This window comes from Electrophorus electricus, chromosome 18 (genome assembly GCF_041902795.1).
Source record: "Electrophorus electricus isolate QZ-2024a chromosome 18, ASM4190279v1, whole genome shotgun sequence".
Lineage (NCBI taxonomy): Eukaryota > Metazoa > Chordata > Actinopteri > Gymnotiformes > Gymnotidae > Electrophorus > Electrophorus electricus.
Genome location: NC_137514.1, coordinates 6,610,585 through 6,632,500, shown reverse-complemented (window position 1 = coordinate 6,632,500; position 21,916 = coordinate 6,610,585). Strand labels below are relative to the sequence as shown.

The 21,916-nt window shown below is 50.8% G+C and overlaps 2 protein-coding genes across 6 annotated transcripts; both read right to left on the bottom strand.

Annotated features, from left to right (window-relative positions):
- Positions 1-1,727: 1,727 nt before the first annotated feature.
- On the bottom strand, positions 1,728-11,230 carry tm9sf2 (transmembrane 9 superfamily member 2). Its single transcript, XM_027022315.3, has 17 exons — positions 10,918-11,230; positions 9,981-10,048; positions 9,326-9,419; positions 8,675-8,802; positions 8,454-8,583; positions 7,988-8,112; positions 7,308-7,419; positions 7,008-7,087; positions 6,779-6,887; positions 6,280-6,412; positions 5,826-5,945; positions 5,365-5,422; positions 4,994-5,153; positions 4,669-4,820; positions 4,373-4,484; positions 4,097-4,268; positions 1,728-2,899 (listed from the first exon to the last, which is right to left on the bottom strand). The coding sequence occupies exons 1-17, from the start codon at positions 11,071-11,073 to the stop codon at positions 2,832-2,834; spliced, it is 1,977 nt and encodes a 658-aa protein (XP_026878116.2). The 5' UTR covers positions 11,074-11,230; the 3' UTR covers positions 1,728-2,831.
- Positions 11,231-11,499: 269 nt separating this feature from the next.
- On the bottom strand, positions 11,500-21,788 carry zc3h13 (zinc finger CCCH-type containing 13). Of its 5 annotated transcripts, none has more exons than XM_081701100.1 (21): positions 21,630-21,788; positions 21,021-21,176; positions 20,793-20,902; positions 20,603-20,717; positions 20,400-20,511; positions 20,158-20,282; positions 19,980-20,024; positions 19,376-19,560; positions 18,650-18,850; positions 18,351-18,485; positions 17,894-18,258; positions 17,375-17,785; positions 17,074-17,298; positions 16,303-16,786; positions 16,065-16,177; positions 14,698-15,942; positions 14,030-14,569; positions 13,504-13,647; positions 12,764-12,964; positions 12,276-12,439; positions 11,500-12,020 (listed from the first exon to the last, which is right to left on the bottom strand). In XM_081701100.1, exons 2-21 carry the CDS (start codon positions 21,165-21,167, stop codon positions 11,874-11,876), a joined length of 5,214 nt encoding a protein of 1,737 aa, XP_081557226.1. In that variant the 5' UTR covers positions 21,168-21,176; positions 21,630-21,788; the 3' UTR covers positions 11,500-11,873. The 5 variants fall into 5 exon arrangements, with proteins under 5 accessions (XP_081557226.1, XP_035390423.2, XP_081557227.1 ...); XM_035534530.2 differs by having other exon boundaries at positions 16,303-16,783; XM_081701101.1 differs by having other exon boundaries at positions 20,400-20,508.
- Positions 21,789-21,916: the final 128 nt, after the last annotated feature.

The following is a 21,916-nucleotide window of genomic DNA, read 5'->3' as shown; positions in this document are numbered from 1 at the left end:
AGTAGAGTTAAGAGAGATCAGCTTCTCTTCTGATCTCCCACTCCAGTAGAGTTAAGAGACATCAGCTTCTCTTCTGATCTCCCACTCCAGTAGAGTTAAGAGAGATCAGCTTCTCTCCTAATCTCCCACTCCAGTAGAGTTAGGAGAGATCAGATGCTCTCCTAATCCTCCACTCCATTGCCCTTTATGTGGTAGAGAGTGTGTGCACAAAAAGAGTGTTCAAAACCACGTCTTGGGAAAGTAACTTCAAAACGAAGGTATTAACACAAAAGGAGCACTTTATGTTCCAGGCTTGTGTTCAGTAAATGTTATCAACAGCTCAGCACTACTACTACTTCACCACTACACTACTGACTTTGTAACAGCTAAATTCATAAACCATTAAAACACAGCGAAGATGCAGTTTTAACTATGATCCTGTAAAGGAGACCATAGAAATATTTACTGCTGGTTAAAATGAATAAATGTATAAATAAATGTATACATTATGTGCTTCTTTCCTTCATGAGCAGGAGCAAACCTGAGCACTGGATTCCAAACAGAAGTGAAAATGGCGCCACCTACTGGTAGCACACCATCATTGATCCTAACCAAACATCAAGTCCTGCTGCTTGTGGGTTGTTTGAGGACACGACCTAGACTTGGAAGTTGCCAAATCTCAAACCAAATTAATAACGGAAATCCAGGAATGGCAGACTAGTTCTCAGAGTTCTCCAAGGGAAGTGATGATGCATAAAAAAAAGTCTGCTTACTAGCATAGGCTGTATGGGAGGGTCAATCAGTCTTATCTGTATAGCATAACTTTCAGCTCCATCCTGAAACAGCCTAGCACAGTTTCCAATTCCTCCTTTGTCTGCTTTAACACACCTGGTCCAGGTGACTAGCTCATCGCCAAACTTCAGGAACTAAATCAGAGGAAAACTAGAACCAGTGCAGTATAGTGGACTGTTGTTGTACACAATTTCAGAGTGGTCTGCGTTTCAACTCTCTCAAAAGCAGGTAAGGACTGAAAATGCATGTTCTAGCCAACACATCTAGTGTTCCTGGCTCCTGCCGCCACACAAACCCCAGACTGGGGCGCCTATGCATACAAAGCTCTAGGTGTGTTTGGTTTGACAACATGTGGGATCAACATTTCTGCTCAGCTGCCCACAGATATTCAAGCCTCTAGTGTAGACGACCAACACACTGTGGCTATTCACCAGCACGAGGGGTGTGGGTGTGTCTCTCTCACATGGAACTGTGCACGTTCATTCATATAACACGTGCCTTTGATTTAGCTTTCTCAATTTGTTCTTCACCTGAGCCTTCCAGCAGCCTACATGTTTTCTCTAACTACTGTTTGTGCAAGGAAAGCGTTAAGGAAGTTCCACGTCGTAGCAGCCGAGGGCGTAGTCGGGCCGAGATCACGTTCAGTCTGCAACAGCTCCCATCAGGAACAGCGTGCCATACTCGGCAGGGATTGGCTTGTCAAAGAAATGGGAACCAATAGGAAACGATGACCCTCAGAAGCTGACACTACCCCAAAACACCCAGCGACTGTCCGACACGTCCACTGAACATATTGACCAAAATCACAGCATAACTCAATTCTCTTTGGTCCCAAACCTGAACCAAGTTCTTATGCTTGTTATTGCTATTACACAACACAGTAACTTATGGTTAGCTGTTCCAATGTTTTGGGAGACAAAGTATTTTTAAAAACACCATAAATAAAAAAAGTCCAGTTTTATTTTGGACAAGAAAATGCTTTTTATTTCCAACATTCATATTTTCTCCCTTGCAATCACATCGTTTCAAATCAGTGAGCAAAAAAATACTAGGCCATTGTAAATCAAAACATAACTTATGCATGTTTACAGTCTACTTATGTACATGCCCACCAAAACAACTAATCAAACAAAAAGCACACAAACAAATCTATCCACGTACTCTTACGTAGATGGATTTCTTACTCCCCCTGCTATGAGTACAAGTTAAGCCTACGGAAAACAGCCTAGATCTATATGTACAAAGCGCCTCAGAGTGCTGACCTAGAATCAGCTCTTGAACATATTATTAACTGTATTCAATAGGATACAAAAAGACAAAACCTGATTCTAGATCATATATTTAACACATACGGACCCAGGGACCTTCAAAAAAATACCTTCCGGCCTTCACCAAGTAGAGTTTTGCTAATAAAAAGAGGAACAAGCTAGTAGGAGCCAGTCCGCACCGAGTGCATCATGGTAGAGTTTTACAGTGCACCCCACTGACCCGACTCCATTCCAATATGATGAGGCACATACAAAGTGTGAAGGCATAAATGAAGGAACACAATGCAAAGTTAAAAACAGAACAAAAAAAGAACCCCCGTTGGTTAATAACATGCAAACATTACCATTTCCTCAAAAAAAAGTGTTTTTTGGACATTTTACATTTTTTCTGCATTGAAGGGTAGGGGGTTATTTACAAAACTCCATCATCGTAACTGTTCAACAACATATCGACTTCCTACTGTAGCTAACGCACCTCCACATTAGCTACAGTATATTTACAAATGTCAATTGGAAATTTTCATTTTGCAAATCATGAAGGAAAATGTGGTGACTGTCGGTCTGTCATGGCCCGAGTGGTGTTTTTAAGCAGGTGTGAACGAACACACAAAATCAAAACCTTTCTAAAAAATTTTTTTTACAGACTCACTCCATTGGAAGCTTAAGATTGTTAGGATTTATTCTGAGTGGTGAGATGGGCCAATAGGGCGTCTTCCACCGTGCTTTTGTCCCTCCCCCAAGGGTGTCTCATTGGTCAGAGGAGGGTAAAGTGTACACTGAGATTTGTACTAGTCAGTCCACCTTCACCACGCTGTAGATTTTCGTAACAAACCAGAAACAGGCAAAGAATCCAATTGTACCTGGGGGGGGGGGGGAAAGATTCACACATATGAGGTTTAAGCCTAATAAGACAGAATGTACATTGTGCATTGTGTATATAAACATAATATACATATATTGTACATACAATTGTTAATATTTTTGTACATATATAGAATATATATTTCTCTATGCACCCCTGTGTTCTTTTTCCTCAGTTTGGACAGAGCACTCTCAACCATTTCACTGCGAGTTATACTGTGTATGACCACGTATGTGACATAAACCGAACTTGAATGCAATTACTTTTCTACCAATATGGGCAGGCAAACTATTTCTGCCACACACGCTGCTCTCCCTTCCTCCTCCGACACTTCTCAAGGGAAGGAATGACAGACAAACACAGGGAGTCACAAACTTCTCTTCCAGTTCCTGCTCTCCATCAGTCCTCATTCTGATCGCAACAGTAGATGCACTCAGGAGGTCAGACCCACCCATTCGGGGCGACCATGTACATGCCCTTGTGCAACTGTGTGAGACACCGACTAGGGCAGCACTAGGGCTGGGCAATATTGCAAAAACATGACCACGATAACGTTAATTAACACAACAGTGCTGCCACTCTGAACATTACCCTGACAGCGACTGTAAAGGAGGACAGCATTTATTGCCGTTTTGGTTCAGCCTCACTACTGCTGCATCTTCAGACTGTAGACGCGGTCCCTGCAGTCTCTGGGATGGCACCTTATCAGGCGACAGGACAGACTTGTTGCGTGTCCCGTCTCGGCTTGCACCGACCAATGACATTCCGCAGACCGTCTTAATTCGTGCTTTGTCGCTTTTCAGATATTCCAACCACTCCCATGTAACATGTCATGGTACCTTTCTGTCAACCATTTCCTCAGCTTTGGAGGACACCAAGTTCACTTGCAGGTGAACTCATGTTTACATAAACGTTCTGGGATTTCTTCAGTACTGGAAGCTCAGCTGGCGCCCTGCGGCAAGAAACGGGCATGCTAACAGTGCCTGATCGGCCGTTGTCGTGTGTATTTCCGCTGTGCGAAGGGCTGTTACAGCCACCCTTATCAAGTGAAAACATCAAAAGCTAAACCCAGTTACACAAAATTTATCGCAATGCTGTTTTGAGATCGTCTTAAATCGCCCAGCGCTAGGGAGCTTTTAAGGGGGTTGAAGTAGGCCACATGCAGGGCAGATCTACACGCGGCGGTGACGTGTACCTGTGAAGAGGAAGAAGATGAGGGCCATGATCATGGTGTAGCCGAAGTAGAGGATAGTGCTGGCCAGGCCTGTGATCTGCAGCTTGGAGAAGAAGTAGTGCACAGCGTAGACCAGGAAGTACGCCGCCGTGAAACCGCTGGTGAGGAAGGAACGCCACTGCCAGTGGTAATCCTGGTGGAGCCCGCCACAACAACAACATCATCAGTATCTACTCCAATGAGGTCGTTACTGTGTCAACGGTGGCATAGTGTGTAAGCACAAACGCACACACACACCTCAGCACACAGGTGGAAGTAGCAGAGTAGGATGGTGGCCTCGGAGCAGGTGATCACCAAGATGATGAAGACGAGGAAGAGAAAGCCGAACATGTAGTACATCTGATGGGACCTGCATATGCAACACATGCATCATGAGCCATCATGAACTCTCTAACAGAACGAACCCCCCCACCCCCGAGTCAGTGACGGGAACAGCCTTAAGGAAAGCACAGAACCGTGAGTGAAGCTGGCATTATACTGTCCTGTCCTGCGCCACAAGTCACCTGATCCCCATGGTAACGGTCGGGACTCACCAGATGCTATTGAGTATGAAGAAGAGCTGGATGAAGATGCAGCCAAAAGGCAGGATCCCACCCATGACGATGCCGGGTAGGGGCTTGGTGTAGAAGGACTGGTCTGGTATCTGTCGAGGGATCTGATTGGTCCGCACGGGGTGCTCGATGCCCTTGGCCAATCCAAAAACAGATCAGAGCGTGGTTAGGGCTGCTGAGGGGTTGCCACGGACAACAGTGTGTGGCTAGCATCAAACAGTGGTTAGCAGTCTCTGTGTGTGTGTGTGTGTGTGTGTGTGTGTGTGTGTGTGTGTGTGTGTGTGTGTGTGTGTGTGTGTACACTCACAGGTTTCTTGAAGCCAAAGTAGGCCCCGATGAAGGTGAGGGGGACAGAGATACAGAACCATAGAGCCAAGATAGCCACCAGTGTGCCGAAGGGCATGGCTGCAGATGAACCCTCACCCCACAAGATCAGATTCATCAGGAAGAAATCAGCAAACACCACCCTGAGAGAGGAGGATAACAGTTACATACACATTGTTACAAATTGGAACCCTGTTGCAAACAAGTCTAACCCAACTATGAGACACACACACGCACGCACACAGGGTCGAAATACACATCTAATATTGTATTCTGCTTAATTGTACAGGTTTGCATTCTTTCCTGTACTTCTGTGATTCCCAGTAGAGTAGAGGGTACAGCGTTCCAACTTACCCGGGACAGAGAAAGGCTGTCAGGAGAACGTTGGTCTTCCACTTCTCCCCGCCAAAAGCTGTGTAGACAGAACCCAACGAAACAAAACACATACTTGCTTACATGTGAAATGCAAACATCAACCTACACACACACACAAAAGGCTATATGTGTGTATAGAAAGAATAAACACCAGTGTCAGTGTGTTGACGCATGACATGACGCATTAGTGTTGACACATTCCTACTCTAGTTTGTTGTCTTAATGAAGTAGACATATTAATGCAGACAGAAGAGAAGAGTAGGCGAGCAGGGAGTTCAGGCAGCAGCCCGCACGCTGTGCGAGTGGTTTTCAATGGACTGGCGTGTGTGTGTATAGGGGCCCCTCCTGACACTGATTAGGCCTGATGATCCAGAGATGGTCTAAACATCACCGAGAGGAGGGTTAGAGGTGAGGGGTCATGAGCACGGTGTTGTACTCACACTTATAGAAGCGGGCGGCGACGTAGCCGGCCGGGGTTCCCAGGAGCACCCACAGCACCACGGCACACGTCATCAGGGCACCGCGATTAGCCGGAGACAGGAAGCCCAGACACGCAAAAACTATCCGGGTGAGGAAGGGAAAAAAGGGTTAATAACCTGTGCAAACACAGTGGGAACATTAACCAGTTTATTCTGGACACGTGACTCACCATCATGTGCCAGCATCTCTGTTTAACAGACACTGTTTTATCAATATAAATCAAACTCAACTTCAGTTCCTCTTACGCCATAGTATTTAGTAAAGCACGCGCGCGCGTGTGTAATGGAACATAGCAGATCTTCAGGAAGTAGCTCAGCCCATACTTAAACAGAGTGCAGTACGGACCGGACCGGACGGGACAAGTGTGCATACCCCCCCAAGTGTGCATACTGCTGTGTGTGGGTCAGTACTCACAGAGGGTGACGAAGGTCATGATGAAGATCTGGGTTCCGGAGCCGAGGAAGACGGACAGGAGCATGCCTTTACGAGGCGGGCGGAACACATCACCGTGGACCAGCTTCCAACCAAACTCCTCCTGAGCGTCCTCCTGGAGGGGAGACACACACACACACACACGGCTGAGCAGGCTGACTGTGTAAGTAAGTGGAGTACAGGTGCTGGGCTCTAATAAATGGTGAATGTGTGTTCAGAACATGGACGTACACCGTCCCTCTACACCTGCCTGGGGTCTGCATAATGAGAGCAGGGCTCGGCTGTGTGTGTGTGTGTGTGAGAGGAACATGAAACTATATGCAATATATACACACACACACACACACACACACGAGGCACTGGATAAGAGCGCGTTTTGAAGACATAACGTCCAGGAGAACACTGAGGACGACTACGGCCAGCACGGCCTCCCCGAGGGTCCCCGAGCAGCGCCCCCGCCGGAACAGGCAGAGTCTCTTACCACCGAGTCCATCTGGTTGTAGCGGGCGATGTCTTTGTGCAGGGTACGCAACATGATCATGGCCACCATACCAGACAGGAAGAGCACGATCACCAGAGAGTTCATGATACTGTGGTCCAACACACACACACACACACACACACACACACAGTTACAAAGAAGGAAGGAATGAACACTGCGTATGTATATAAGGGCATTGCTTTACATCAAAGAGTGTGTGAACATTCACCTAAACCACTGAATGTTGGTGTGCGGCATAGACTCCAGAATATAATCCCAGCGAGAGGCCCATCTGATGGTTGGCTCCTCCTACAAGCATCAAACCAGTAAGACAACAGCAGTCAGCTATACGCTGACCTCACACAGAAAAGCCTAGTCTGAAACCTACAGGTTCAACACAAACAGCCAACAGAACACGTTCCACATCAGCCCCCCCCCCTTAACGAGTTCCTCGTGGACAAAGAAGCGTCATTTCTATTACGTGAGAACGAAAGAATAGAGAAATGGGGGAGAGAGTGAGCTCACTGACCTTAAAGTGTACAGAGTAGGTGTAGGGGATTGTGATCGGTCCAGTGCCCTTGTTGCTGAGGCTCATAGGAGGCCCTGTGCAGTCTGGGGTCTCGGGATTGGACTGCTTATAGCTGACACAAACACACACACTACCCGTCATATGTCCATTTCGCATGTAGGATCTACACGTCTCAGTCACTGAACACATGACGGATATGAAAGGTAAACGCGATGCTGTTCTAAAGCCCTTCACAGCGTGAACAGAACACAGCCCCGTGGCTCACCTCACTCAGTGGACGTGTGAAGAGTCACGCTAGAGCCCAGCTCAGCCCACACCTCCACCCCAAAGAACCCTCTCCACACACGTCATGTGCGTCCCAGAGTAAAACCGATTTGGTGAAAAGGGACTCGGGACACTGTGGTGTAGAGCTAAAATGTGACCGACTGTCCACATTTCTCTTCAGTGGTTTCTGCAGTACAGCTACATGGACCGTTCGGCTGTTCCACAAAGAACAGAAGCTAGCATCACACGTGGAGTGTTTAACCCCCCTGCCCCCCTGAACTATCCCTGTAAATGTGAACAGTAGCAGTGCTCATGCCTCGTGGCTAACACAGTGAGAGGGGTGCAAGATCCTCCAAGTCTAGCTGTAGTAAGCGTGCCACGGTGCGGTGCTTGCGACTGCCCCATGGTCACCCCACCTCTTGGGCTCCATCTTGGCGGCCACCAGCCTGGAGCCGCTGTTTTCGTTCTCCACGTTGTGGTAGAAGATTGTGATGTCCACGTGGTTGAAGATGTAGAAGGTGTCTTTGTCGTTAAAGTCAGACTGTACAAGGGAGAAGGGAAAAAAAAAAATGTACGAAGAAGCAGCTGTGATCACCACAGGACAAATCAGCGAAGCTAAAAGAAGAATATTTATAGTAAATAAGAAAAAAAAAATTATTATTCTTCATTATTATGACTAGACACTATACAGGCGATGGCTAGAAGCCAACACATAGGCTACAAACTGAGCAAAATGACCTTGCTAACAATTAGCAGCTGGGGAACGTTATCTAGAAACATCAGCGTTGCCCACGTGCAACCGAGACGCGCGTGCTCCTCTCTGAACCCGTTCCACCCAAAGCTGAGGAGTAACAGAGCGAGCCAAAGGCCGCCAGCACTCACGTTGACGACGCAGGCGTCTTTTGCGCGGCCGGTGTCCGTGACGTAGCATCCTATGGGGAAGCCAGGGTTGCAAAACTTCTGGTTGTCCTCCACGTCGTAACACCAGGTCACAGGCATGTTGTCCACAATCCTGCAGTCCGCAGAGAGGCAGGGTCAACAGGGGGTGCTGGGGGGTGGGGGGGTAGGAGAGGGAGATGACGTAGGCAGAGGTGGAAGCTCACCAGTGGTGCTGGTAGTTCAGGAGCATGCCCTTCTTCAGGAAGTCCACACTGGTCTTGTCCTCTGCCTTATTGGTGTCATAGTTTTTGGTGCACACATGTTTACACTCCTCTTTCTTCTTAAAGGAGAACTGCAACAGAGGAACAACATAAACAAACAGTGGGGGGGGGGGGGGATGATGCATTTAAAATGTTTTGTATCTAGGCTCACTTAAAATGTGGTTTTCATTTACAGACACTAACGACAAAAAGCTGCATTAATTTAAGGCGGCCCAGAGCAGCAAAGCTAAGTGGTTTTGAAAACTGAAGATACACGGATATTTCACGCTGCATCACTGGATCTTTCAAACAGACCGAATGAATCAAAAGACTCCTTTTAAAATGATTTAAAAGTAAATTTCCAGGGCGTTTAGGCTAACGTCAGTGCCAGTACATTCACTTGCAACGCTGAGATATTTGGGACCATTTTTCATGCAAATCTGACTCACTGTACAATCAAGTCAACTTTGTTTTTTATAAGTAAACGAGTTGCACTGTTTTAAGTAGACACTAAATCCCTCTGATGGCAACACAAAAACCAAATGCAATGAAAAGGGCCAAGGAGCATGTGCGTTGCTGCGTGGATGACAGTTGGGCAGCGGTTCTGTGAGGTACCTTATAAGGAGATTGCTCAATCCTCTCTCCAAAAAGAACCTGGCCCAAGTTTTCCGAAGGTCGCTTCAACTTATCATCAGTGCAGAAGTCGAACCTGGTTGCAGAAGAAAACGTTCCAAAGAAGAACCCGCAAAAAGCACAACATTTACAACTGTGTAGGCTGACGATGTAGCTCGTTAGCAATACGCAAGCCTTGTTTCAGTGAACACAAGAAATCAAGAATGCCCATTTTAATGTAGGTCACTCATAACAGCAGTTGTAGCAGCTGCAGACTTAAGGTGAGAACACATGTAGAGCAGATCAAATTAACTTTATAGTTTTGTTCTTATTGACATTTGACACACTGGCAAACAAGAATGTGTTGCATAATCTGTGCTACACAAGGAGCAACTATTCTTAGTGGAATAGAAAATCGGACACGACTTGGCAGTCTTTCTGGATTCTCTGGCAAAACTTGCTTAACTTCTATAGGTATGAACGGGTAAAAGCACGGTCTACATGCAAATCCAACAAGCCAAGCATCCTTTGTGACTAAGTCATGTACTCGAATACCACGTACAAGTAACAGTCATTACAGTTTAGAAGCAGTCTGAAAGGTCTGAGCAGGTAAGGACATAAAATCAACAACGAAAAACCATTTTAAAAGTATACTCACGCAGTGTATTCATAGGGCAAAACCGATTCCACTGAATCCAACCTGTTTACAAACAGCTCGATTTTGTCCTGTGAACAAGAAAATTGTTAGTTTTTTAAGTTATACTGCATTTTCTAAGTACGCAAAGACCTTGACTGCACGACAGTAATAAGATTATGAACGTAATGACGCAATAAGAACTGATGAGCTGTTACGAGTTGAGTCTTTAGGTCATCAGAAAGGAGCCTTGGGTTTGAAAAGACGACCACCACAAAGAATTCCGAGTGTAAGGTGTGTTAAAAAGTCTTTATAAATGTATAACGGGTTAGAACATGAAAGGGACCATCATCACTAACTTCCGAGAGAAGTCGAGAAAGTAGACACTTGCGCCCACTCCCGTGACATATAGGTTAACTAACTAGGAGTCTATGGAAAAAAGACTAGTAACCAAATAAGCAACCAGACATCTGAAACTTTTATTTGGTTTATATTTCAAGTCTGAGACGGGGGCGTAAAACGTTCCCAGGGCTTAACAGCCGACTTCATCGGATCACGGTCGGTAAGCGACGATTTATCGGAAAATAAACACTACGCTCTCCCGTCAAACACACTAGACAAGCAGCCTATTTCCCAGTAACCAAGCCGGTAAGCCGGTCAGCTTCATTTAAGCTAATGACAAGCAACGTGCAAGGGAAGCAAACGCACATACTAAAGGCAGTTAAAATAGAGACACACACACAGTTACACAGTTAAAATAGACACACACACACAGTTACAGTTACCAGACAGGTCTGGTCCCACGACCTCGCAGGCCTCCAGCAGCCACTACGGATCAACGGTCGTTAGCCGGCGGCTAACGAAAGAGAAAGCCAACGCTAGCGAGCGCCTCAACGAAACGATACAGCGGAAAACGGCTTCACTCACGCCGACACGGCGGGCCCCGCGCTGGGGTAGTTACCTGACACTCTGCCCCCGGCTCTCGGTCCCCCGGCGTCGCCTCACAGAAGCTGACGGGCGCCAGACCCGGAAGGTAGAAACTTCCAGCTTCCCGCAGCAGCGCTCCACAGATGAAAAGGGAAACGGCGACGAAACGGAGCTGGAGAAAGACAAACATGGTACCTCATACGACGTCCTGACGCCTAATCTAAAAGTATCTACATGCGAAAGCGGCGCCGATATGAGGAGTCGCTCATTTATATCCAACGAGGGGTTAGCAGAGCTGCGGCCTGCCTGCGTAAGCGCTTTACTCCCCGACACGTCATCCACCAAACGGCATTGTGGGAACGAAGAGGACTTTTGCTTAAACTCGTGGATGTATCGTTTTAAAGGGGAATAGATTTGAGTTCATGTTTGACTTGCTGATCTTAATATACTGTGTACACACACACGCCCCTTTCAATCTATTATTTAGTTTGATACCGAATATTGTTACTTACACTGATGAAATTCCCCTCAAACATTAGTCAAGTAAAATAAATAATAAAATACATAGACTCGACAACTCTAATGAGAGCAGAAAAACAAACAAAAGACAGACAGCTTGAAGCACACATTTTAATGTACATCTCTAACAGGCAATTCATAGTACATCAATTAAACAAAGCAACTTCGGTATAAACTCAACAACAAACAAGATTATATGGACAGCCTAAAATGTTAAATGTTCTCTAAAACATTTAAACTTCAAATTAAAGCACCCAGCCTTCTCTGCGCCACACACTCAGAACACAAAGTTCACCGGCCAGCATGAGTCGGACAGTGTCTTCATAGGCTAGCATTCCTCCAGTCTCTATGGTGCTGTCCTCCCCAAGTCTCATGGACACGATCCTCCATTATCACCGACTTACAGTTTCAGTGTTTTAGAACCGTGGCCGCGTCTGATCCTAGGTCAGTTTTCGCACGCTTGGCGTTGCCTCAGGAGACGCACACCTCGGCTGCCGCAGATGCAGGGTCAGCCTTCTCCTGACCAGTGGCCATTTTCTTTTTAAAGAGACGCAAGGTGAGCTGCAGCAACTCTTGGTCCACCACCGGCGCACTGGTGTATATCTGCTTAGTTGTCCCCTACATCACGCAACAGTGCAGCACTCGGTCCACACACACACACACACACACACACACACACACACACACACACACACACACACACACACACACACACCTTTGAGGACCAAGGATTCCAAGGAGTAAGTGTAGTGTACCTAACATGCACTAGCTGCTTACTGAATTCTTCTTCATACACGCACACACAACCAGTGCGGTTGTCACTTCTCACTGTATAGTGCTGCTGGTGTAGTGAGACTACCACCCCTCCATTACCTTGTCGTTTTTCAGCAGCTGTCTGCGGATGGCGAGGTCTCGGCGGGCACACAGCGCCTTGCAGCACGGGCCCAGACTACGGAGCAGGTTCGCCCTCTCTGCCTTCCTGTTCAGCGCTGCCATGTTCAGCGCCCCCAGGTCGTGCTCGAACAGTTTCTCAGCATCTGAGGAACACGGGCAGCAACAGGGCTACTCTACAGCAATTCTGTTGTGTGCTACGATCCAAACGCACCGGTAATTGTGTTATTGGTAAGAATACAGAGAGGCCTTGTACTATCGGCCGTCTGCAACCTTATCTTTGCGCTCACGCAGTGCCGAGCAGCTACCGGCAGGTCACAGCTTTGAATACGACAGTACTGTTTCTAGCTCGGAGTTCCTGAAGCACTGTCTCTTTTAGACGACAGAGGGCCATTTCGGGGCCTACGTGACACCGAATAATTAAAATGTCGACCCTTGACCTTCAGAGTCTTTTGCATCACATCGCTCACCTTTCGCGTCCTCCAGCTCTTTGGCGCAGGCGTCCTTCACGCGCGTGAGGAGGCGAGGTCCCGCCAGCCGACGGGACACGCCCACCCGGAGTAGCATGGCGCCGGGCGTGAACCTGAGGAGCGCCGCCCCCGGGGCCCGCGGCTCCTGCTTCTGCTTGGGCATCAGACTGGACCAGTCCACATCGATCACGTCCAGGGGCCCTGCGGCGCATTCAAACCATTTCTCGGTCTGCCATTACGTGGTGGCAGAGTGGTGCGTTTGTGTGGAGAAAGGAGTATGACCATCTCGACTGTTTTGTGGTGTAGTGGCACGGTGAAACTGACACCAGTTGGTCATGGAGACGTATGGAGTAAAAATCTTTTCAGGTCAAGTAATAAATCTGGTAGCATTTTGTTTTCCTTTTCTTATTACTGTGAATTAATATTTCTCAAGTTAGCAAAGGTTTATGGAAGATGGTCCACTGTACAGACAGGTCCCCAGATCAGTCTATGTACATATGACTCAAATTGTGGATCAATTATCTTTTGCTAGATATAGTTATACTTAAAAACCTACAATCTTTATGTTCCCTCACCCCTGGATTAACAGTTTCACAAGGATTGTGGGAAAGGATTGTAGGCTAAAGTAACCGACTCATTGGGCCCCATTCAAGAAATCATAGAAACACTAAGAGTTGAGGACGCATGTTAAATTCACCAGTTTGAGAAGGTCTATGAGTGGTCCAGTAAAACTCACGTACCGGGGACCCGCTCCTCCTCCTGCTGCTCCTCTCTCTTCTGACTGTCGGCCAGAATCTCGTCCAGCTCGTCGTCACTGATTGGCTCATACTCCTCGCCGCCCGACGCCACAGACTGGGCATCTTCACCCTTCCCATCATCCTCATCTGATGCAGCAGACAAAACATGCACAGACGCACTTCATATAAGTGACCTTGAACTGGTAACCTCATTTCCTTTTATGTAGATTTATGCTAGATTTAAACTTGGATATATGAACTTTCTTAAACTTCTCTGTAATTACTTCATTTCATTACTGTTTATACATAAGCTTTTTACATAAATTAACATTTAAATGAAAATGGAAACTAAATTAAAAAGAGACACCAATTAAAAGACATGAGAGTTGTGTACGGAGTCAAGATGAGACAAATTAAGCTAAATTATGACCGATTTAGAAATTCAAGATTTTTTTCCTCCCCTCTTTCACTGCACTGGTTTTTTTTGGAGCACTGCGTTTCACCCCACAACGTGCAGCACTTCTCTCACCATCGAGGACATCCAACTTCTCTGGCTCGCCGGGCTCGGCCTGCGTGTGGGGCTCGTCTGTGCTGCTTGGTTTGTCCGGGTCCATGAGGGTTTCTCTGGGCAGCAGCGGTTCATAGTCCGCCCGCTCCATCCTCATCTCCGCTCTGTTCTTGGGCTCCCCTAGTGGCAGGAGGTCAAACGGCAGCATGCGCTCGCGCTCCCCCCGGTCCCGTTCCCTCTCCCCGCGGTCTCGCTCCAGGCGGTCGTGCGAGAGCAGCCCCTCGGGTAGCAGCCGTTCCCTCTCGCGCAGGTCCCGCTCTCTGATTGGCTCTCGGTTGGCGCGAAGGAGGGGCTCACGGCCCCGCCCGACCCACTCGCGCGGCTCCGGCTCCCAGTCGCGCTGCGGCGGCGGCAGCTGGCTCTGCGGTTGCCGGTGGTCCTTCCTGTCGCGCTCGAACTGGTCGCGCTCGCGGCTGTCGTAGGAGCCGGCACGGGAGCGGCCCTGCCGCTCAGACTCCGGAGAGCTGCGCCGTGAGCTGTGACTGCGAGAATCCTGCCGGTCTGCACCGTGACAAAACCAAAACTGTGTCAGTCCGTAGAGCTTTAAAACTGTACAGATTTACAGTTAAACAGACAAAACGACCAAAGAAAAAAAGAAGGAAAAAAGGCTCAAGTTGTGCTCCTCTCACCAGAGGAGTTGCTGCGACTCGGCTCTCCCCTCCTCAGCTGGTCCATCCTCGACTTCCTCTCACCTCCCATCATCTCGTTAGCTGCCACGGCGGCCGCCCTCTCCCTGTCGCGGGAGTTGCCCCCCTGCATGCGTCCACGCCGCGAGCGCACCCCCTGCTGCCCATCGTCGGCGCGGTGCACCGAATCGTTGGAGGGCGAGCGCATCCTGCGGGGCGGGGCCTGTGCCGCCACCACCCGGCTCTGGTTGCCGGGCAGGATGCCGCCGCGCTGCAGCTGGTGGGCGTCGGCCTGTGGGGGCTTCCGCAGCATGTGCTGGGGCAGGAGGGGCTGCAGCGGCAGCGTCTGCATCAGCATGGGCGGGTCCGGCAGCAGCGGCGCGATGGGCGGGTTCCGGCCCCGCAGGCTCCGTCGGGGCGAGGCAGGAAGCAGGCGCTCCGGGGGCCGCTCAGCCAGGAGCGGCGCGGACGGAGCCATGCCTGCGCCGCCGCCGCGCTCCGGAACGTCCTCGTCGGACCAGTCGCTGAAGTTGCCGTCCATCTTGAGGACCTGCGGCGGGGGGGCGTGGCCAGCAGCCGCCAGCGCCCGCTGGGAGGGCAGGTCCTCCTTGTTGATCGGCGGGGGCGTGCGCGGGCCGCGGCGCCTCTTGCTGACGGGGTGCGGCGCGACGGCCTGCTCGTCCTCCGACCCGTCCGACTCGGCGCCGCGCGAGCGCTTGCGCTTGCGGTCCAGCCCTTTCTTCTTGCCCATCTTGCGGGGGGAGAGGAGGGGGCGCAGCGGCTCGCAGGCAGGGGCGGCGGAGGACGGCAGAGGTTCGGGGTTAAAGCGGTCCGCAGCTGCGCCGCTGGCCTCCTCGTCCTTGCGGTTCTTCTTCTGGCTCTTCTTTTGGGACTTGGTCTTCTTCTTGCCCTCCTCGTGCACGGCCGAGGCAGAGTCCCGGCCCTCGGGCACGGCGGTGCAGACGGCGGGGGGCGGCGTGCCGGAATCCCTCTGCTCTTTGCCCCTCCGCAACTCCAAAGCCCCTGGACTCTCCGCGACTTGCTCGCCTCGGCGCTCCGCCCCTCGGCCCGCGCCTCGCTCGCCGCGAGGCTCCACCTCCTCGTGCCGGCCACCTCGCACATCCTTCTTGTCGGCGCGGCGCTCGTCCTCTCTCCAGCGGGCAGGCTTCTCCTCTGTGGTCAAGCGCGGAGGGGAGCGGCTGGGGTCCTGAGGGCGGACCACCTGACTCAGGAGGCGGTGTTTATCACCTGCGCAAAAAGAAGGGAAAGAAAAAAAAAAAAATGTTGTGGTATTACATTGAGTCAGGAGGGTCGTGAGAATGTGTTCGTCTCCAACCCAAACTACAGCTAAGATGCTAAAGCTAAGCCACCTTTCTCCTCGGTGCTGTTGTAGCCGTCGCTGTCTGCAGGGCTGGCCTCCCGTGCCTTCTTAGGAGACGGACGAGGACTGGGGCTGCTCTCCACGCGATGCCTCTTGCGTCCGCTGACGGAGAAAATGCAGGGCGTTACCATGACGAGCGTCTACGTCGTCGCTTAACGGAAGCAGGACCTAGCGTCCCGCTTCGCGAATCGTGCCAAAGAAACGGAGCTTGCCGAGAAGACACTCGCCTGTTCTTTCTCTCGTCGCGAGCGTCCCGGCCCAAGCGCTCATCTCGCGGCTCCTCCCTCTTCTCCCTGCGCTCCTCTCTGCCCTTCTCCCTCTCCTCCCATTCCCGCTGCCTCTCCCTCTCCCGCTGCTCCCTTTCTCGTTCCCTTTCCTTCCTCTCGCGCTCGCGCTCTTCCCGCTCCCGCTCGCGCTCTTCCCGCTCCCGCTCGCGCTCCCTCTCTCGTTCTTCTCGCTCTCGTTCTCGCTCCCTCTCCCGCTCCCGCTCCTCCCTCTCTCGCTCCCTCTCCCTGGCGCGCTCCCGCTCCCTCTCTGCCTCCCTCTCCCTCTCCTTTTCTCGCTCCCTCTCCCTCTCCCGGTCGCGCTCGCGACCGCGGTCGTCTCGTCTGTCCTCCCCCCGGTCGCTCCTTCGCTCGTCTCGCCGCTCGTCGCGGTCGGTTTCCTCGCTGCGGCTCTGGTGGCGGCCAGGTGAGGGCGCTCTCTGATCTGCTAAACACAGACAGGTTTTCTTTTTCTGCACTGCACCCAAAACTAAATAAAAACCATTATTAGCACAAATACTGCTGCATTATGGGCTGTAAGGTGGCTATTAATCAACAACTACACATTATTTAATCACATTTCGCGCTTTATTGCAGCCGCAGGGCTGTAGTTGTTACGAGGTCGTCAAACAACGTTTCCAGACTACCGGGACGTTTGAGCCAGAGGTTGTGCTCGTCCCACGTCTCTGGAAACCTCGTGTACTTCAAAATGCCCCATGTGAAGTAGTCCCGAACCTCTGTCCCTGTTGTCACGGCGATCTCTCTCCACGTGACTTCCGCGGCGGTCGTAGGACGAGTCCCTGGCCTGCTCGCCGCGCTGCCTGTCATTATCGTAGCGATCGCGCTCCACCGCCCTCTCTGAGCTCCTCTCTCTCAGCGCAGTGCTGCGGGACTCCCAGCTGTCGTGGCCGCCACTACTGCCGCTCTCACCCTGTGAGGCGCGGGACCCGCGGGACGAACCTGGACAGCAGACGAGAGCGTGTGTCTCTCTGTCTCTCTCTCTCTCTCGCTGTGTGTGTAAGTTCAGATTATTCACCTTTGTCTACCGCGTCCGACACGCGGCCCCTCCCCCTGCCGGTCCTCTCGGCCCGCGAGTCGTTCCTGCTGTCCGCGCGGCCCTCCTCTCTCCCGTGTCCCCTCGCGTAACTCCTCTCTTCCTGCACGGACGCGTCCTCTTTCCTGTGGGCATCGCTCCGGTCCCTCTCTCTCTCGCGCTCCCGGTCCCGCTGTTCCAGGGAGTCCCGTCCAGAACGGTCCCTAGACTCTGCTGCGCGGGCATCCCGCAGGTCCTTGGCGTCGCCGCGGTGTTGCCGGTCGTCGCGGGCGTCTCGGCGGTCGCGGTCTGCGCGCCGGTCCCGGCTCTCGCGATCGTCCCGCATGGAGCCCTGATCGGCATCGTAGCCACGATCGTCACGTCCTCCCTCTTTCTCACGCTTGCCGCGGCTCTCTGGATCCAGGAGAGAGAACCACGTCGTCGTCACCACACACACACACCCACACACACACACCCACCCACACACACCCACACCCACCCACACACACCCACACCTCCTACCGTCTCTGCGCTCGTGACGTCTGTCTTGGGTGGGGCTCCTCTCCCGCTCGCTCCTCCCCCTCTCTCGGCCCTGCGAGTGGTGGCGGGAGGCGGGGCTCGATCGCCCGCGGACGGGCGACGCCTCCCTGTGTGGGGTGGGGGGTGAGCGCGATCGGGAACGGCGTGAGGCTTGGGAGGCCAGAGGTGAGGAAGAAGAGGGAGGAAGGTGGTCACGCTGGAAGGACGGGGAGGGGGAGCCGCGGCGGCGGCGGGGTGGGGGGGAAGGCGAGTGGCGTTGGTGGGAGGAGCCTGAATGGGAGGAGGGAGAGTGGTGGGGGCGGGACACTGGGGAGGGGCTACGGTGATGACGAAGTGGGGTACGGGACCTGGGAGAGGACAAAAAAGAAAAAAGGAAAAGCAAGTTAGTAAAAACAGGTGGTGAATGAGCAGACAGGTCAAGTAGGGGATGAGCGCTCACCTCTGGGGTGAGCCCTGTTTCTGGGCGCCTGGTTTAGGGGACGAGGACTTCCTCCGTGCTGGCGGCGACACACTGGCAGACCGTTCTTCTGACGTCACCGACCGCTTGGCTTTGTGGGAACTGTCAGAACGGTCCCTGCAGTGCCGGACAGGTCAAAAACACCAGTGTTTCAACTGTGGCCCTTATAGCGGTTATGGAAATAAAAAGTCTACCTCCCATTATTCAAATGAACGTCGGTGTAACGAAGGCTTCTACTCCCAGGCCACGTAGCCAGGCCTTTCCTCGGAGAGCCAGCGCACCTGCGTTTCTCCTTCTTCTCCTTGTGCTTCTCCACATCTCTGCCCCTCTCCTTGCCCTCCCGCACCTTGTCCTCACTCTTCTCCTTGTTCTTGTGCTTGCCCTTGTGCTTCTTGCCCCCCACGGGCAGGTCCAGGGGCACGGGGGGTGGCGGGCTGGGAGTGCGGGGCCCCTTCTTCTTGCTGTGGCTGCTCTTGGACGACCTGGGAGGAGTTCGGGGCGTCATTCGGGGTTCTTCATAACATTGCTGGATAATTAGGACGATTAGTGTGTCCCTTCTCTGGCCTGGTCCAACGGTTGTGGCTTGCTTTAGCACACCAGTCAAACCGCTCACAAGTGGCTTAACAGTGGTGCGTTAGTGCATTCTCAGTGGAGTGTTAAGCCAGGACTGGGGGAAACAGTAACAGGTTACCTCCCAGCAGAAGAACATGGGTGTTGTGGGATTTTTATTTTTGGTGGATAACAACAAAGTCTAATGGTGACCCCCTTTACGACCAATTTATATTTTCCTCAGGAATATCGCCACTAACGCAAACATGTTTCCAGCGCAATCGCTTAAAAATACACACCAACACACATCAAATCTAGTTTTGCACAAACATCATTTGACCAGGCTTCGTTCCCATCAAACCAACACTACTGATCTAGAACCCGAGCCTGCCCTTTCTATCCTAATCTTGCTCTCACATGCCAGAGTGACAGCTGACCCTGAACCAGCCCTCCTTCACCTGCTATCTGCCTCCTCGGGCCGGCCCTGCTCTACCACAGGGGACGACAGGACTGAGGAAGAGGAGGACGATTTCTTCTCCTTCTTGCCGGAGCCGACACCTTTCCCGGCACCTTTGCGTTTGGGCGAGGCACCCGACTTGCGGGACGAGGGCGAGCCCTTGGAGCTGGAGCGTTCGGGGGACCCCTAAAAACAAAGACGCACTACTAAACAAAAGCACATACAACTACAAAAATTAATACCTATAAACATCTACAGTACAAAGAATCACCACAGTAAAATGACTCTCTACTTAACACTCACTATGTAGCATACAACACTATAGCATCGTGTCCATTGATGTAATTTAAGCGCAAGACACGTAATGGCCTACAGTGACACTATTTATTTTTTAGTTTACTGTACTGAACTTCCTCTGTGTCCAGGAAAGAATATCAAAGAAATGAACCTTTCATGTTTGATTTTACAAGGTCTGTGCCCTGAAACTGTTACATCCTTCAGTCATACTAAGATTCAGTGACTCATTTACATTCAATCCAGTGTAGTCCAGCCTAACAAAAACATTGAGGGATTACAAGGGATGGATGCTGCATGAACACACATACTCGATCTTTGGAAGTGCTGCTGGCTCGGGTCTTGGCCAGCGATTCCTGTTCCAAGAATAAGCAGTGTTAGTCACAATTTACTGAACCAACATGCTAATCTGGATTAAACAGCACATTCGTTTGTATACGGGTAGAGTTAGGGTTAGGGAGGTCAGACTTCAGCAGCCAGGTGTTCTACCTCTTTCTTGATGATGTCTTCTCGTTTCTCCATGTTCTCCTGCTCGAGCTTCATCAGCTCATGCTGGATCTTCTGCCTCTTCATCTCCAGGGATAACTCGTAGTCGTAGTCACCGTTATCAGAGTCTGGAAGAGAGGAGAGGATGAGCGCAGGTTACGTGGTTGGTTGGTTGGTGGTTGATGGTGGGCGGTGGAGTGGTTGGTTGGTGGTTGATGGTGATTGGTGCAGTCGAGGTACTACACCTTCACGAGTGGGCTCCCACTCTACTGGGTCGTCTTCGCTGGCTGGCGTTCGCTCTTTCGTGATCTTTATGTCCTCTTTCTCTCTGTGTCTGCCTCGGGATGAATCTCTCTGCTACACACACAAACACACTTTAGGAGCTGTGCAAATAAAAAACAACAATAATACAACAATAACAAAAATAATCAATTCCAAGTGTCCTCACTCTGGCTGCAGGTGAAGTCGGTTCGTCTGGCTCTCTTTTCTGAGTGTCTGCATCTACATCCTGTCTCTTATTCTTCATCCTCTCCCGGAGATCCCCAGTGGGCCTCTCCGCTGACCTACACACACAAGCCCAACTCAATACTCTGCGCAAACGCCACAGTTAAGGCAGCACTTATCAAAAGCAGCCTCACCTGCTGAACGTTCCGGAAAAACCTTTGCCTCTTGACGGAGTTCCATGTGTGTAGCGACAAGTGTTGCCGTAACTGCAATTTCCTGTCTTTAACCAATTTCTACAGTGGGTCTGACGGAAGTAAAACAAACCCGAGTTCATTTGGCGCCGTGGCCACCGCAGTTCAACATCCAAACAAGGCACGAAGCTGAGCTGCGTTTTGTCGGTGCTAATGTGCGGCGCGGCCCACCTCGGTAACATTACTCCCCGTGCTGGGTCCGAGCCTCTCAAACACGCTGGGCCTGCGGGATGGGGTGGTCGTGCCGCCGCTGCTGCTGCTGCTGTCGGATATGGTCTTCGAATTCTCCACTGTTACCTTCCGCCTGATCTTGGACATTCTGCAGGGCTTTAAATAAACACTCCACACGTGACTTATTAACGGGACAATTAGCGTTAGTTAATACAATTTTAGACACGCTGGTTCATTCCGCACGTCAGCACACGTCAAAAAAACAAACACCGACACCAGCCGCTGCGTTTACTGGGAGCTTTCAGACAACCGTGGCTGACCTGTAAACAAGCGGCAGCGGGCATGGAGCTAGCTAGCTGGCTGGCTAAATTAAGGGCAGTATATTTAATCGCCTTCTTTTCGCCGCTTTGTGATAAACGTGATGTCCCTAACATCTTTTCCAAGATATCACACTGCTGCACTAACTGGGCCCACTGGTTCACTAACTGACCACCCGTTAGCCTGCTAAGTTAGCCGTTAGCTCGGGAACTGCGGCCTAGCGTTGGCTAGCGAGAGCTGCTGAACGACCTAACGCAAGTTAATCACTAAACCACAAAAAATGTCTCTCACCCAAAATTCTATTTAAGCACCGTGTCCAGTTTCATAGACTTGCAGGTGTGATTTTCGTATTTACAAGCGATAATTTAGCGGCTCATTAAACGGCGCTCCCCAAGCCGCCTTCATGATGCTAGCGAGACTGGAAAAGCTGCAACTCCCCAGTTAGCGCGAAGAAGAGGATTGTGGGAAACTGGAGGTATTATGTGAGGTATTTAGTCAGGTTTATCTTTGATTTTTTTTTTTTATCAAAAGAAACATTAAATATTTAAATCGTTTAGTGAGGTTAACAGTATGTCACA